Source organism: Octopus bimaculoides, chromosome 8, assembly GCF_046866305.1.
Source record: "Octopus bimaculoides isolate indiv1 chromosome 8, ASM4686630v1, whole genome shotgun sequence".
NCBI lineage: Eukaryota > Metazoa > Mollusca > Cephalopoda > Octopoda > Octopodidae > Octopus > Octopus bimaculoides.
In genome coordinates, this window is record NC_142935.1 from 82,615,734 (window position 1) to 82,634,672 (window position 18,939).

General features: G+C 34.3%; 1 protein-coding gene across 2 annotated transcripts in view; it reads right to left on the reverse strand.

Annotated features, from left to right (window-relative positions):
* Window positions 1-18,939, reverse strand: part of LOC106875343 (uncharacterized) — a 205,805-nt gene that overhangs the window by 40,163 nt on the left and 146,703 nt on the right. The window contains exons 5-7 of one of the 2 annotated variants that reach the window (XM_052970202.2): window positions 9,039-9,094; window positions 1,132-1,173; window positions 573-681 (exon numbers count right to left, since the gene is read on the reverse strand). In XM_052970202.2, coding sequence (XP_052826162.1) covers window positions 573-681; window positions 1,132-1,173; window positions 9,039-9,094 — 207 coding nt within the window. Of the gene's footprint in view, window positions 1-572; window positions 691-1,131; window positions 1,174-9,038; window positions 9,095-18,939 lie in introns of both variants that reach the window. The other variant, XM_052970201.2, reaches the window with a different exon arrangement.

Below are 18,939 nucleotides of genomic sequence, written 5' to 3' on the forward strand. Positions count from 1 at the left end.
CTATACATATCTCTAGGGTCGGAACTTTTCTGTATTATCTGGCTTACTATGTGAGTTTCTTGAGTACTACTTCACTAAATTTTCAGCATCTCAGTGAACATAACTGATTGAGCTGCCTCACATTCTTAATATTCATTTTGACCATGTAACATCCCTTCAATAGCTGACTTTTCTGTTGACTATACTTGGTGTAGATCGTCTTTACACACAATTTCAACATTTCAAAGTTTCTTTCTTTTCTTTTCTTTGCAGTGTAGCCCCATTTTTACACATGCACATGGACAAATGAAAGAAGCACTCAATACATGAAGTAACATTTAATTATTTGTTAGAACTTGTTGATCCACTATAAAACTATGAGTTTCTCACCTGGGATAGAGATCACAGGTGCAAGGAACTAAGAATAATGCAGTGCCATTTGTGCATTTGCATACTCGTTCTGATGGTACTAGAGTTAAATAAAATATAGAATCTAAACTGTTTCAACACACACACAACAAAAGGAAAAGAAAAGAAAAAGAATATTGAATGTGAAACTGAGAAAACTTATAAGTAAAACATTAAGTACTTACCCAGTGAGAAGTTCCAGTGAAAGACTAACCCTCTCATCTTCAGTGTAAATGAGACGTTCGATTGCTTCATCACCTCTATCTTCACCTGGAGTCTGTGCTGTGTGATTGCCTAAATGTACTAAAAACCATACAGATGCAGTTGATTATTTACAAATAATCCCCACGACCCACCCATAAGTGTAGATTCTTAAATACAGTCATTATTAGAGGAATTGACAGAAACTTGCACAGCAGTTTAGGATTCCTACAGACCTGCAGCATGTCTTGGATTAAAACAATATTTGATAGCGTAGTCAACATACTTGTAGATTGCTAACTGTAATACAATAGTAGTAATAAGTATAATCAAATTTGACGACAGTATGTCACTGGTAGTCATTTTATCAACTATGGAGTTAGATTGATTAAAGGCAAAATTGTTTGGCTCTGAATGAATTTGGTGGTAAAAATAAAATTGTAAAGTATGTAATTTGTCTTTCTACAAGTTCTACAAGTTCTACCAACATACCACTTTAACCATTTATGTTAACACGAATAAATATGAAAATGAAAATCATACCTTTGTGGCTGGCATAGAAATCTCGACGACGTTTCATTTCATCTGAAACATAGAAACAAGAAGTTGCAGATGAATATAGCAAATAAATGGATAAAGAATGAGGATCTCATTTTTACAAGGCATGAAACCTCTATAATCTATAAATAGCAAGTATGGGATGATGTGAAACTGAAGCTTTTCCCTAAAGGTCATCAGTAACATATGCAAAATGAAGCAACAAGTTAAACTTGGAATCAAAATTATGCTTGCAGAATCTGCGTGTCTCTCTTTATGAAATAGAACTAACTTTTGATAAGTTAAGTCCATTTTAACTAAAATCTTAAATCACTCAGCAAAATTTGATAGTAAAAAGATTAAAGACAACATCAAAACTATGCTGAAATGAAAAAATAAATGCATTCAATCACATACTTTGACTGAGCTTGCTGCATAGCTTGAGTGTAGCCGTAATATATTACAGCAGATAATGAAAAGCTTTGTTGGAATGTGTGTACCTCAACAGCCGACACCTGATTTGAAGAAAAGAAAGATGAAAGCCTGCTCTAATCTGTTGATAGCACTTGAAGCAAATGAGGACAATTTTTCTGATTTGGTCACAGAGAGTGAAGAGTGACTGTATCTTCATGATCCAGAAATGAAGGTTCACTCCATAGAAAGGTGTCACACTTCTTCTCCAAAGCCTAAGCAATGATGGCTATTTTGTAGGATAACAAGGGTATGATTCTCCTTGATGTTCTGGAACATAGCTGTACCACAAGCAGTGAGCAGTACATCAAAATATTTAAAATGGTTAGAAAAGCCATTTTGAGGAAAACAATAAACAAGAGTCTGAAAAATCATCCACATTTGCCCTGACAATGGTGACAGCACACGCATCTTTGGAAACAAATCAGACAATCAACATACTGGATTGGTCAGTGATCCCTAATGTACCCAACAACCCAGATTCAACTTCTACTTGTTCAGTCCAATGAAGAACAGTCTTCAGAGACAATGGTTTGATGACATAGACGAGGTGAAAGTGCCTGTGAGGAAGAGGGCCAAGCATACACACAGGAATGTCTTTGATGTGGTGTTAAGAGTTGGGTCAAATGACGGTACAGATATATCACTCACAGAGGAGACTATGTTGAGTAGTACTTGTGTATAGAGGTAAAATTATTCAATGTGCTTGATTTAAACAATTTATGTCAGTTAATGGAAAAGTTATGCCTATGTTTGCATTACTTTTGGTACAAAACTTATAAATAATTTTCGAAAGTTTTTGGTAAGTAATAATTACTGTTGGTATTATAAAGCGGCCCTTTGCCACTGTTATATATGTCTTTGTATGATGGTTGTCGCTCTGATAGATATTGTTATATTCAGAAGTCATCAATAGAATGGTTCTATCTGGCAATGTATGACCCCCAGTCATACAGTGTTATTATCCTCAAAAGGTTGGATCATTATAACATCCACTCAGTATCACAATATAAGACATGACTATCAACATGGTCTACACATACTCTCTGTACTCTCTTGATACGAGCTGATGTCACCTTACATAAGTGATTGACTTATTTCACTTGTCGCGTGGGAGGGGTGTACCATTATTACTAATCCCCTACAACATCTCCTCAAGTTTTTCTCAGGAAGTGTCATTTTATTTAGCAATAATATTTCTATTCATTCCTTTTTTGAATTGTTTTTTCCCCAGAACAATTTAATATCTTTTTCACTTGGCATCTATTTTTAGGAACTCTGTATGTTTACTTTTCTTTTCGTTTGTACGCCTGGGTTCAATCACCTGCAATGGCATTGGTACTTGGAGCATATCGTACAACCATTCCATCGGTTCCTCCAACTTCTTTGCTTCACTTTCCACAAATCTCTTTTACAGTTGGTTCCTGTGTCTCTTTTGTATGCCTTTTCTACTTTTGACCCAATGTCATTTTACTTATGTATTTGGTAATTTTGTTCTCTTCCTAGTTCTGCTTTCCATTTTGTATGTCCTCATATACACTTTATCACCAACTTCAAAAATCTTGCTATGTCGTCCCTGGCACTTTTTCTTTTCTTTCCAGGTAGAAATTTATCAAAAACTAACTTTACTTTCCTTGCAAACATCAGCTCTGCTGGAGCACTACCTGCTGGTGTATTCAGATTTGGTGTTACATGGTACACTCTTAAAAATTGTTGAAGAGCTACTTCATCCGTGCTTTCCTTATTTGCTTTCCTTAAAGCTCTTTTGAAGGCATCAACGTGTTCTGCCTGTCCATTAGATCTGCGATGGTATAATGCTGTAGTTATGTTCTACTGTGAACATTTGACAAAATTTTAAAAATTGTGTACCATTGTCATCAATTACTTCTCCTAAGTATTTTATTTTCTTTTTTCCAGCAAGAATTCACACTTTACTTCCATTAATCTGAACCCATATTTGCTTATTTTCTTGAATACTCTTTTAATATGTTCTAAGTGTTGCTCCTGGGACTCACTTTTTTCCAAAATATCATCCAGACAGGCAATAACGAAATCACAATCACTCAGTATTGCATCCATCATTTGCTGAAATATGGCAGGAACCACTTTTATTCTGAAGGGAAGCCGGTTAAATGGTGTGTGTTTATTGTTAACAAATGTGTGCAATCTTCTACTACTTGTATTTGTAGATATGCCCCTGGGAGGTCTAATTTAGAGAAGAATTTCCCTCCATTTAATTTTGCAAACACTTCTTCCGGATTGGGCAATGTGCGACAAGACAATCATTCAAACCTGTCCAAAAGTCTATACAGGCTCATAGTTTGTTATTTTTTTTTTACATGTAAACCATTGGTGCTGCCTAGTCTGCGTGGTCAATTAATTTCGATTATACTAAGACTTCCCAGTTCTTTGTTAACCCGCTCTATTGCCACAAATGGCACATTCCGTTTGGGCCTAAAGACTGGTGTTGTACCTTGCTTTACTATGATCTTAGCTTTTGTTTTTGTACAGTAACTCAGTTCTTCCCAAAAAATATCTGGAAATAATTTTAAAATTTTTTGCCTCAATCTTTTGGCCTCTTTTGAACATTTGACTGACCCAACTACATTCCCACACAGAACACTTATGTGCTACCATTTTTAGATTTAATTAAATTCAGCTTACCAACATATTTCCACGTTCTTTGTGTTTATAATAGTAATGTCACTACCTGTGTCTAATTGCACTTCAACAGTTGTATTTCTGATTTTCACCGTCACAAATTATCTCATCGTAAAATTTTCAATTTCTTCTGATGACAAACCTTTTCTGATGTTTTATAATCTTCATTCTACAATGAGACTTTATATGTCCCATATTTCCACAATGAAAACACTCACTTTTTTAAATGGACAATTTTTCCTCAGGTGCATACCACCACATGCAAAACATGGGCTTATATCCTGATGTTTGTCGTGTTTTTTAAAAAACACTTTATCTCTATTCAGACTATTCTGCACTGGTTTTACTTGGAAACAATCTTTACGTTCAATTTCCTCTGTGTTGTGTCTTAATTTAAGTATCCTTTCACATTCTTCAGACAATTTTTGCAGGGTTACATCCTGGCTTTGCTTCAGCTTTGCAAGAATTCTAGTTCTGACTTCTGCGTTCTTTTCGGCAGTTGTCCCTGTGTAAAAATCAGGCATTTGAACATGCCTGGAGTTAATTTATCCAGTTTAAACTTCTTGCATTCCTTGTTTACTCTACCAACATATGTGATGTAATCCTCATTGTTGTTTTTCTCTATGTTCAGTCACTTCCAATGAGTGTTGAACAATAAACTTTAATGATACAATAGATATATTGTGTAAAATTTTCAATGGAGAAAGTTCATCTCTGAAGGTTTTCTTGGGAGCACATAATTACTGTATTGTTCATGTTCTGTTGCTGCCAGGTTTCAAGATTAAGTGCATTTTCATTTCGCCATCCCAGTCTTTATATTCTTTCTCAAAGATTTGCTCACATCTTCTGTAGTATGCCTTGAAGCAAACTCCTTCATCAGATTCATATTTGAATTTAGTAATTGACTTCACAACATAGTCTGTCGAGAACACTTTTTCTGGCTTTCCTGATGACTTCAGTAATTACAGCATTTGCTGCTATAATATTAATTGTCGTTGCATCTGTTGTTGCTCTTGCAGTTGTTGTTGCTGATTTTCCAATTCGAGCAAACCTGCCAACAAATTATTAACTCCATGTGAATTGGTTTATCCTTGTTGAGTTTATCAATTTCTCAAGAATTGTTTAAATCCTCTTTGAGTTTCTATTAACTCCACGTGAATTGGTTTATCCTTGTCACCACTGTTATAAAATGGTCTTTTGCCACTGTTGAATCTGTCTTTATATGATAGTTGTTGCTCTGACAGATATTGTTATATTCTCAGTTGTCAACAGGATGTTTCTAACTGGCACTGTACGACCCCCAGTTGTACAGTGTTATTATCCTCAAACGGTTGGATCATTACAGTGTCCACTCAGTATCACAGTATAATTACTATATCAGCACAGACATGACTATCAACATGGTCTACATGTGCTGTTTGTACTCTCTCGCTGATGTCACCTTACTTATAGTGACTGACTCATTCCACTCATCATGTGGGAGGGGTGTACCATTGTTACTAACTCCCTACAATTGGTTTTATAGCAGTTTATATTTTTCGCTGCAGAATGTTTTTCCATTTGACATTATATAGCTATTAATGGATGATTCATTTTTGTTTGGTTTAAGATTGTGGTGAGAAACATAGTATTAATGGTAACACAAAGCAAAGAAAATACTTTGATCCCAATTAAGCATACACTACTCAAGTTCTCATTTAATAAATTCAATTTGCTGAAAAGCAGTACTAAAAGAACTTAGGATAGCAGCGAATTAGCCATGCAACTGTTGTACCCTCTGTTGAGAACACTTTACTTCCTATCACTAGTGGTAGGTAGTCTGCTGGACTTGACCATCAGATTCCCTACCCTTGAAATTAACGCGTAAGTGATTGAGTATTCTGCAGTCATGTGTACTCTTAATATAATTCTCAGATCCAACGAGAGAGAGAGAGAGAGAGAGAGAGAGAGAGGGAGAGAGAGAGAGAGAGAGAGAGAGAGAGAGAGAGAGAGAGAGAGAGAGAGAGAGGGAGGGAGAGAGAGAGAGAGAGAGGGAGAGAGAGAGAGAGAGAGGGAGAGAGAGAGAGAGAGAGAGAGAGAGAGAGAGAGAGAGAGAGAGAGAGAGAGAGAAATACGTCCAAGTACTGATCCAGTATCTTATTTATAGGCATAACTGAAGTGGCAAGGGCCAATCTTAGAATGTTGGGCCTCGTGGAGAGGATGACAATGGACTGAGATGACTGGTCATATGAGGTTCTTGACAAGACCTGCACATATCAGAGAAACCGACTTCTAGAATCACTGTGTGTTCCACCCACATCTAACAAGAAAACTTTTCACACATCCTACTGTAACAAACCAAACTACAACTCTTCTCTGCCTCATATCTCCTCTTTCATGCACTATGCTTATTTCTCACTCCTCAATCCTTTACTCAGAATCCTGTTCACTGTATCATTGCTAGCCAGTAGCCAACCCCTCTATACACCCAGGTTTTTCACCACTCACTGCATTCCCTCTGCCCACACTCTACTCATGTTTCTTTAGTAATGCCCTGCCACTTATACTGTGACTGCTGTAGTTCAAGGATATGCCCTGACACTTGCCACCGTCTATCTCTCTCTTCTTTTACTTGACCTTCCTATCTATATTCCAATCCCTGTCCCTTGTGAGTATGCCCAGCATTTTGCCATCATCTCTTTCCTGCCCTCTCTTGCACTCCTGCTGTCTCCCACCCTCTCTCTCTCTTTCTCTTCCCTACCTACAACACACCTGTTTCTGTCTCTTTGTCTCACTATAACCTTTCATCAGCTGACACAAGATCACCTCTTCAAATGCTCCCTCCCTTCTCAAAGGATCTTTGTCTTGCAAGTTGCTTGGTGATCCTTCCAGTACTGGTGCCACTTCAAAAAGCATCCAGTCCACACTGTCAAGTGGTTGGTGTTTGAAAGGGCATCCAACTGTATAAACCATGCCAAAACTGACCTTGCCTGTGTTTGTGCCACATAAAAGAGCACTCAGTCTGCTCTGCTGGGTGGTTGGTGTTAGGAAGGGCATCCAACCATAAAACCCCCACCAAAACAGACACAGAAGTATGGTGCAGGCTCCTGCCTGGCCAGCTCCTGTCAAACCGTCCAACCCATGCCAGCATGGAACGAGGACATCAAATGATGATGATGATGATGATGAAACTAAAAAGGGGCAAAGCTGACAAGATGTGAACTCAGAGTACAGAAGGCAAGAATGAAACTGTAAGGCATTTCATCTGATACTTTGATGTTGATTCTGTCAGCTTGCTGTTTTAACTGTATCATGAATACCATTGGGAAAGACATGATTGTCAAATTTGCCACTTCCCCTAAAATAGGCTAATGTGACAACTGAAACTAAAATCAATACATAAAACAAATTAAATTCTTAATTAGAAATATTTATATGGTGAGAAAAGTGACAACATTAGTTCAATGATGAAATGGATAATATTATTTCAACCAAATGTAGATGACAATTCAAGGCATGTTTTATTAGTCCTCCACAGTGAAATTTGACAACATTCTTTACCAAAGTTGTGATGAGAGAGTCATTAAGCAGATGTAGTATGTTTGACACAATTAAGAGGGGGGGGGGAACAATTACTTCCTTGCAAAATACTTTAAAGACTAGTCATCCATAACCCCTTACAAATAAGCTCATACATACACAAATTCTATGTTAGTAGACTATCTTGCTGTCAGGTTCTACTTCTGTACAACCCATTTGCATATAAATATTATTCATAACATCAATAAGAAAGTTGCATAAAGAATGAATTTAATTTCTCATCTCCATAAACATTGAATTGAATGTGAGTATATATAGACAGATGTATGTATATGTGTTACACACACACAAACCATGTCATAAATCAACGAGCCAGTTTCCCAATATTCTGGTAAAGAATATTGTGAGATTGAAGATATTGTTTGGGTAAAAATCTGTAAAGCAATTTATACACACATATACACATACTTTCACATAAATATATACTTACATTTACACACCACATATATATTATCTATTTACATCTAAACACACATATTTACACATACATAAGTCTACACCCACATTTATGCAGCATAGTATGTTAACATAACAGCTTTTGTATAGAAAGAAAAAAAAATCATTGTTTTATGTAAAAGAGTGCCAACAACTGAATCTGGTAATTGTGTCAATAAATGGAAATGTAAGAGAAGTATGGAACAATGTTGTCATGTGACAGGTATCAGAAGATGAGCAATACAGATTCTTCATTCATTGTACATTAAGTCAATCCTTCATCACAAAAGTAAGTACATATAGAGGAGGGGAGGGCAAGGATAGACTGAAATATGACTGAAAGAAATAGAGAGAGTGAACACAGAGAAAAAGACAAAGAAAAAAAGAGCAGAGGAGGTGGAGAAAGAATACAATAGAAGGAATGTGAAGACAAAAGATACCCACACACAAATATATGTACATATATATACACTTTTGGACAGACATAAGTTTGACATAAAAAAAAAATGATGGCAAGGTTAATTTCAAAGTTCAAAACTGAAAACAATTAAAGGCTAGTACTATGCAATAATGGTATTACATCACCTTTTTGTGAAAAATATACCTTAATAGGAAGAAAATGAATAATAGTATTACAACAATAAAAAAAAAAAATCAATACTCAGATATGAAAATCCTATGAATTTACCCATGACATTACTATAGATGAATATTTGAAGAAAGAAGTAAATTGAATAAGGGAAAAGTAAATATTGCAGAAAACTCACTTCGGTAAAGGCCAGGAACCAATTTATACACTAAGTCTTGTAAAGTTTCATCAGCCCTGGAAAATAAACAATGGATTATCTTCTTTTAGATTCACCAATATTATTATATTAATTGCAAGTAAAACACAATACAGGGATACTGAATATTTTAGACACAGATTTTTTATTTCAATTGAGGCTTTATTTAAAAAATGCTAACAATTTCTGTCTTGATGTTTATTAATATGAGCATGTATTATAAGGGCAGTATTACAATATTTCTGCTTTTTACAAACATTTTAAATATCAATGTGCTATAAGATAATCATTGTTTCAAATAGAAAGCACAGACTATCCACATCTCTTACATCATTTACCTCACCCCCATATTTGTATCTTGAGAAAGTTGAAATGTCCTTTTTTGCTCATAGTAGAGAAATGGTGAAATTTTTTCAGAGAAAAAAAGCCCACAACTTTTCTAAATGTATTCCTTTGTTCTGATATAAAATCTTTTAGTTTCCCTCTCAGGTTGTAACTTTATCTTTGTAAGCTGTATCTACTGAGTTGCTACTGAGCAAACAAGTTTTCTGTCATCTGCCCTCTCACATAAGTATTGTGTTCCACTTATTTAATTCTAAATATTATCTTTTTAAAAAAGGCAAACAGTAAATATATTTATGTCTAAATACTATTTCAAAAACAATATAACACTCCAATTAAACATTAATTGAAAGACATGCACTTTGAAGGCATTACTTAACTGTAATTATGTGTGTGTGTGTATACATATATACATGACACTAAAGATAAGATAATCTCAGTTTAATTGAGGGATGACACAGATCTATTTTACTAATGCAAGTTACATCTAAGTCAGTGACATTAGTAAGTGCCAGCCTCATAAAGGCAACATATACACTTCTTTCTTGGTGACATCTGTAACTCAGTATCTTTATAATTTTTAATCATGTCTTTTTGCATCTGCACTGGATTTTTATTTTTTTTTATACCAATCTTCCAAATGGTAGGCACTCTCCACTCATTTCTTATACTATCTGCAACAACAACTAGTTAGCATATGGCATCTCAATGCATACAGTACATGCCTAGAAATGTCATATATGTAACTAGTTATTATGCTGACTGAGTGAATTGTACTTCTTTTCCGCTTTTTAGTTCCATCATTTTCTCCTTCCCTCTTGCATGTGCGTATTTGTGTAAGTATAAGAGAGAGACAAATGCAAACAGAGATTTAATTCAAATGCAATTTAATTATATATGAGTAAGATATATAAGCTAATGTGAAAGAATAACTATCACAAAAAGAGGAAAGTATTGCTGGTGTATCATGGAAATTGTTTGAAAACAATTGTACGGAAATAATTATTCATAAAATAGTTATTCGAAATAAATATCATTTGTGTTCTTGATTTTTATTGAGTGCATGATATGATGATGGTAATAATAATAATATTAATCCTTTCTACTAAAGGCACAAGACATGAAATTTTGGAGGAAGGGACTAGTTGATTACATCAATCCCAATGTTTCACTGGTACTCAATTTATCGACCCTGAAGGGATGAAAGGCAAAGTTGACCTCAGCAAAATTTGAACTCAGATCGTAAGGACTGACAAAATGCTGCTAACCATTGTGACCAGCATGCTAATGATTCTGCCAGTTCAATAATAATAATGGTTTTTCAAATTTTGGCAGGACAGCAATTTTGAGATAACAGGGAGCAAATAACATTGCTTTCAGTACTTCACTGGTACTTTGACCTTGAAAAGACAAAAGGCATAGTGGACCCTGGTAGGATTTGTGTTTCACTTTCCCCAGTTAAAATATTTTAATTTTAATTTTTTAACTCAGCAAAAAAATGTTCTCTTTCATGAAGCCCTGGAAATGAAGATATGACAGATTTTTTTTTAGCAAAAAAAATCATTATTAATATAGCAAAAATTTAGATAGTTTTTGGAAGTAAAAATATATCTATTTTAGTGTTCATACATAAATACACAAATGTTCATTCATTCATTCAATATCCATTTTCCCATGCTAACACAAGTTGACCAAGGGCTTATTCAAGGCAGGATTTTTAAACTAAATGAATGTTCTTCCCATTGACAACTCTTACCCACACCTCGAGTAAAGAATTATTCATTCGACAAATGTTCTAAAATTAAGTTCAAGTTGTTATGACAGCAAAGAATATAAAAAAGGAATGGAAGAAAAAAAATCAATTTTGCTCGGCCTGTGACCAGATCGGCTATGCTATAGAGACACCTTTTAGTGTTCAGACCAGCCATATCCAATTCCTGAAATCACTAAAAATATAAACAAATCACGTTATTGAATTCCCATAGCTTTGAGATAATGTGAGATAAAGTTTTTCCTGCCTTTATTCAAGAGAAAATACCACAAAATTTTTGAGACTTCTTGGTTTTTTTTCAACACTTGAAGAAAAGTGTGTATCTTAGTTTTTAACAATATAGCATCAGCAAGTAGTGATTCCAAATTTGAAGGTTTTATTTAACTCTTGATGATGCACAAAATATAAATGAAAACAACTGTGATTTGCCTTTGGATGAATCTGATACTGATATTTACGAAAAATCGTTGGACAAGGAATATCTTGATAAAGAAAGTGATGAAAATGATATTGAAAACATTACAGCAATATGGTTGAAGATTACTACCTCAACCACAATTCCCAATTTCACAGAAAAGACTAGTCCACAATACAGTCTCCCTCCCAATGCTCAACCATTGGACTATTCATCTTAATTTTTACCAAAAAGTTTTTTTGAAACTGTCATGGAGGAAACAAATAAATATGTTCAATGCATAATTTCTATTAATAGAAGACCCGATCCACTATGGCAGCCAACTGATACTGCGGAAATACAAGCTTTTCTTACTATAAACATTATGTTTGGTATCAATCAGCTTCCTTGACTGTGGAACTACTGGAGTCCTGATATAGCATTATGTCTAACTATAGTTAATTCATATATTGTTTATGTAAAAAGCCAGAAGGTGCCTCTGCCACCAAAGGCCTATGACCGTTTGAAATTTTGGGTTGACATTGCATCTCAGTTACGTGAGGGCTTTTCTTCCAGAAAGCACAGAACTGGGAGAAAAGCAAAATTAACTGAGGTGGATGTCGACAGAAAATATTGACTTTCATAAATGGAAAAAATAAATGGAAGGAAAAAGTTTGCAGACTGTGTTCACTGCAAAAGAATATCAGGTTGAGACCTCATATATATGTTCGTTTTGCAAAGTGCCCTTGTGTAAAGGGTGCTTTGGACAATATGGCATAACTATATTTTGTTGTTTGATAGTAATACTATCATGTATTCCTTTCATTTTATTACAAATAATATGTGAAAATGAGAAACACATATTAATTCTCAGTATGTTACATACCTGTATTCACCATTGTCTTGCCTGTTAATGAGCTTTTTTAATTAGATGCATTCTGCCATGTAAATTTATTCGTTAAATTGTATAAGACTACATAGCCAATGGTATATTGACTAGTAAAAGAGTTTTGTACTTTATTTTCAATGAAAATGCTTGAATGAAATATAGAGAAAGAGTAAAATCTGTATTTTAATTAATTCAAATTAATGTACCTCATCTTGACAAGTGGCAAAATTGTTGGCAGTTGACATCTGGGATAAATTTAGCAACAAGTCAAACAGATACATTAAGAATTTCAATTTTAGTGTTTATCCATAAAGTTATTGCTTTTACACTCATTAATTAAATTTACCTGCCCATAAAGTCAAATTCAATCATTAAGATCAGCTAAAATTGCATAACTATAAACCACCGGTACATAAGCAGCCACTGACAAAATTTCAAATCCGTATGAAAAAAATTCAGTTACAAGCAAATACTATAGACACCCCTCTTGAACCTGAATAATTCAAAATAATGTGAACAAGTAAGCATTACATTTGACAGATTAACCTGAACACTAAAGGGTTAAAGAATTTCACACACAATAAATTACCAACAGTTTCTATCTACCAAATTCACTCACAAGACATTCATCAACACATCACTACAGAACAAGGAATTTGCTCAAAATGTTGCACAGTAAACTTGTAATCACACAAACATGTTTGTGCCTATAGCATACCTGTGTCTGTAAAAGTTTAGTACCGACTAAAATGTTACTTAATTTTTCTGATTGGACAGAAACTGGTGTTCTCAATGTGATGTGTCAAAATTCAGATTAAAATAGCATGTGTCCTTTCTTTCTTTATGGATATGTCCAGGTGTTTATTTGAGAGCAAGTGTGTGTGTGTGTGTGTGTGTGTGTGTATGTGTATGTGCACACATCACTAAAACTCAAGAACTACCCAACAGATTTCATTCAGATTTTACACATGCCTAACTTAGGGTCAATGCAGTGTCATGGGAAAAAAAATGACTTTCAACTTCTAGCCCTATGCGAGTCCACAGCAATCTCTTATCTCTTACACTATTTCAGTATTACCTGCCAAAAGTGAAGCAATAACATTTCAATTGTAATGTGAGGTACTTTCAGTTTCAATAGTTTCACTATTAATACTTTCAATATGTATATATGCATGTATATATATATATATATATATATATATATGTATGCATCTATATATTTGTATATACATCTGCACACACACACACACACACACACACATATATATATATATATATATATATTTGGCGTTAGGAAGGGCATCCAGCTGTAGAAACTCTGCCAAATTAGATTGGAGCCTGGTGTTGCCATCCGGTTTCACCAGTCCTCAGTCAAATCGTCCAACCCATGCTAGCATGGAAAGTGGACGTTAAACGATGATGATGATGATATATATAATGTATGTAGATATAGATTTATATGTATGTATATATATATATATATATATATATATATGTGTGTGTGTGTGTGTGTGTGTGTGTGCATATATGTATGTATAGATGTATATATATGTATGTATATATATATGTGGAAGAAACTGAAGAAAAGAGTTCCTTCAAAGGGGTGTGTAAAACATCCAATTCACTGGAACATCAGTTGAATACCATATAAATATGGGTATAATGCAAATTACAAATATAAATTAAGCAGAGAGGCACTATTGACAATCCAATAATTTATTTATATCATAATATTACATAATAAACTACGAATACGATATAACATATTATATAACATAAACAATTATTTCAAAACCAAAAAGGCCAACAAATTGTTTCAACTTATATACATTTTCTGATATATACACACACAATAATATACACAATAACAGTTCCATTATATATATATATATATATATATATATATATATATATCACTTCAGGGTCACGGTTTAAAGAGAGATAAAATTCTGTGTGAACTGATGACTGGATTGTAAAAATTATTTCAAATGTCTATGCGTTATGAGCGTGAGCGTTAACTATTCAATCATACGTCAAGAACAACTAAAAAACAACAAAAACACCCTATCAGACAATACAACCAAGTGCAATCCACAACCATCAAAATTCACTCCATTACATCTCAAATATATACCAGTCAAAACTCGTTCATGTCCAAGAGTGTCCCAATAATAATGTAGGTGTGTATATGTGTGTATATATATATACATACATACATACATACATACATACATATATATATATATATATATATATATATATATATATACATATATGCATATAATTAAATATCTAAGTCTTCCTTTATCTAGAACTCCAACAAAAAATATATAAACAATTACATCTTCAATACAACTATTCTATTTGTTTAAATTGAAATTTAAAAAATTAAATTTAAATGTTGAAGTAAATTTAACGGTTTTTGCGTGTTTTTAAATGGCTTATAAACACTTTCCACACTGCAATTGTTTATATATATATAGTAAATCCAAAAAAGAAGAACAAAACAAAAAAAAATAACACAAGAACGTGGTACAGATAAAGTATTAGCAGATACTCTGGGAAAGAAAGAAAGATGGTTTAACATTTTGAGCAGATGCTCTTCTTCGGAAACAGAGGAAAGTTCAATAGAAAGGAAGACAGGAGAAAGAAAATCACCAGCGATTCCTATATGGTTACATTTTGAAATGACTGGAAAGGAATGGATGAAGAAAAAGTTCTTTCTAAGGCAGGAGAGTGTAAAAGAAGGAGGTATGTATGTGTATGTGTAGGTATGTGCGGGCGTGCAAGCTTGTGTATATGTGTGTGCATATGTATATATATTGTGTGCGTGTGTATGTGTGTGGGGTTGTGTGGAGTATATGTGCATTCCTGAGTGCATGTATATATGCCCATGTATGTGTAATTGTATGCGTGTTGTGTAAGCGGTATGTGTGCGTACATGTGGATGTGTGTGTGCATGTATGTGAGTGTGTATGGAGGTATATGTGCATTATTTTGCGTGTATGCAAGTGATACATATACATATGTATAAATACATATACATATGTATACATATATATGTATACATATATACATATGTATACATATATATGTATACATATATACATATGTATATATACATATATACATATACATATATACATATGTATATATACATATATACATATACATATATACATATGTATATATACATATATACATATGTATATATACATACATATCTAATGTATATATACATATACATATATATATATGTATGTATACAAATTAAAACATTAGGGTAAAAAATTGGATATTAATATCGATTTATTACCAGGAAGCAAGCACATTAAAAGAATCAGAGAGATTCAGAAAAAATATTTGAGATCTCAAGGGATTATTGTATATGTACATATAAAGGAGACACTAGGTGGACTGTTAATGTGCTAGAAGAAGATCACATGTAATGTGTCTACTAAGACCTAATTGTTCTCAAATGAAATTCAGCGAAATACCAAAACGTATGCGGGCAAGACTGAAAATTACATAAATATAAATTATCAGTGTACTATAGTTTTGAAATTAATATTCCCCTACCGAAAATATGTTTCTCATCAGCACGAACTGTAAGGAAAGTATAATTCTCAGAATTTTATACAAGTTGTTCACCACTAGTCGCGAATGCGCATATGGTTCTGCTAATTATAACTTAATGGTAAAATTCAAAAGTCTTCATTTTGGCGTGTTAATTCCGGAAATATCTCTGCATCCACTTTGAGAACTTGGTTATGGTTAATCAAATTAAAACATTAGGGTAAAACATTAGGCTCCACTCTGATTTGGCAGAGTTTCTACAGCTGGATGCCCTTCCTAACGCCAACCACTCCGAGAGTGTAGTGGGTACTTTTACGTGCCACCAGCACGAAGGCCAGTCAGGCGGTACTGGCAACGGACATGCTCGAAATGATGTATTTTACATGCCACCTGCACAGGAGCCAGTCCAGCGGCACTGCCAACGATCTCGCTCGAATGTCTTTCCACGTGCCACCTGCACTGAAGTCAGACAGCTGCTCTGGCAACGATCGCGTTCAGACGGTGCTCTTAGCGTTCCACTGGTACATATATATATATATATATAAATATATAAAACACAGAAATGTTATGTCATGTTTTGTATTAAAAAATAATCTACAGATGTTGTCCAATTGATTTGTTTGTTGATCTAAAGTTTTTTTCTGTTTTCCGATTATTTGAATTTGATACCTGATAAACTTTTGTTTATTCTGTTCCTACCCATACCCTACGAGCATAGTGTGCCTGCATACCCATGTCCAGGGATAGCACAGGTAACTGACACCGATAGTAAATCTCTTTTACTCTTTTACTTGTTTCAGTCATTTGACTGTGGCCATGATGGAGCACCGCCTTTAGTCGTGCAAATCAATCCCAGGACTTATTCTTTGTAAGCCTAGTACTTAGTCTATCGGTCTCTTTTGCTGAACCACTAAGTTACAGGGAGGTAAACACTACAGCATCGGTTGTCAAGCGATGTTTGGGGGACAAACACACACATACATATATATGTATATACATATATACAACGGGCTTCTTTCAGTTTCTGTCTACCAAATCCACTCACAAGGTGTTGGTCGCCCCGAGGCTATAGTTGAAGACACTTGCCCAAGGTGCCACACAGTGGGACTGAACCCAGAACCATGTGGTTCGTAAACAAGCTACTTACCACATAGCCACTCTTCCGGATATTTCATCTCTTAGTCAGTCTCTATAACCGCTAACTCTGCTTACCTTTGGCATATATATATATATATATATATATATATATATATATATGGTGGTTGTCTACTCCTTAAACAGAGTTTGACCACCTCCTGCACCTACACCTTAGCCCTTTCATGGCGTCTGATGTGGCTTTTTAAACCAGACAGTGTTTTGAAAAAACACCCACACAGATTGCACCTCTGATTTGCACTACCAATACCTGCAAGTAAGTTCTGCTCATTGTGGATCCTAACATGTCTTTTAAGACCCCCATTGGATTTGCAAACCCTCTGGCACACACCACATTCAAACGTGTGCACAGACATATAATCAGAATAGCTGGATGAGGTTTGTTTTCCATGGGTTCGCAGGTGAGATTTGAGGCCAGCCAAGGACAGACATGGTCTGTCACAGACTGTGCGCACAAAAAGGTCCTTGTCATTCACCTTCTCAGTCTTTACATTTTTCCTTAAATGTCTCTTGAGCCCTGCTTGCATCATCCTGGCCTCTTCAAACGCTTTCACTCCACTCCACACCCTTGTTCGCCATCCAACTCGATCTGAAGCGAGGGCTTCTATATCTTTTGGAGCCATTCCAATTGACTTCATAGCAGTCCTTAAACCTTTTTTTAGGTTTATGCCGATAACATTTCCCCTCTGCAAGCTCACCATAAAACAGCTGTTTCGGCATGCGTTCATCTGCCATTCGAACAATATGGCCACACCATCTCAATTGGTTCCTCAAAATCATGGCTTTAATTGAGGGGATGCCTGCAGATGCAAGGATATCTGTGTTTGGAGTAAAAGAATTCCATTTAATTCTTAAAATATGACGAAGGCATTTTTGGTGGAATTTTTCTAACATTTTAAAATGCCTTTCATAACAAGTCCAAGTTTCACAGGAATACAATAGGGATGTTAAGACAAATGATTTGTAAAGAGCCAGCTTTGTATTGTTATTTATTTTTTTGGGGGGGGATATATATATATATATATATATATATATATATATATATATATATATATATACACACACACATACATACATACATAGATACATACATACATATATATATATATATATATATATATACACACATACATACATACATAGATACATACATATATATATATATATACACACATACATACATACATAGATACATACATATATATATATATATATATATATATATATATATATATATATATATATATATGGGAGAATATACAAAAAATAACAACAGACGAGGACAGGTGGTGTAAATAACAAAAGTATATATTAGTATGACGCTTGGGAATACGGAAAGTCTTTGACGTTTCGAGCTACGCTCTTCAACAGAAAGAATACGGAGACAAGGAGAAAAACACGGAGAAAAAAAAAACACGGAGAAAAAAAAAAAATTCGGAGAAAAAAAATAATATAATATAGGTGTAAAAAGGTTGAATTTAGATTCGCCCTTAAATAATACTCAACAATAATAACAATAATATTAGTATTTCTGATATAAATTCAAATCGTATTCGTTTCCTTAGCAATAATTCTAAGACTAGAAACTTTGTTTATCAATGTAAAATTACTTCCAGTTCTGATGTTTTTTTTTTACATAGGTGGTTCTTCATCTCTGTTGTCCAAAAGAATATCCAACCATTACTCTATATTTAAGTGCATCAATAAATGCAACAATCCTGGGCTTAGTAAATTAATTTGGTCGCACTACATTTCT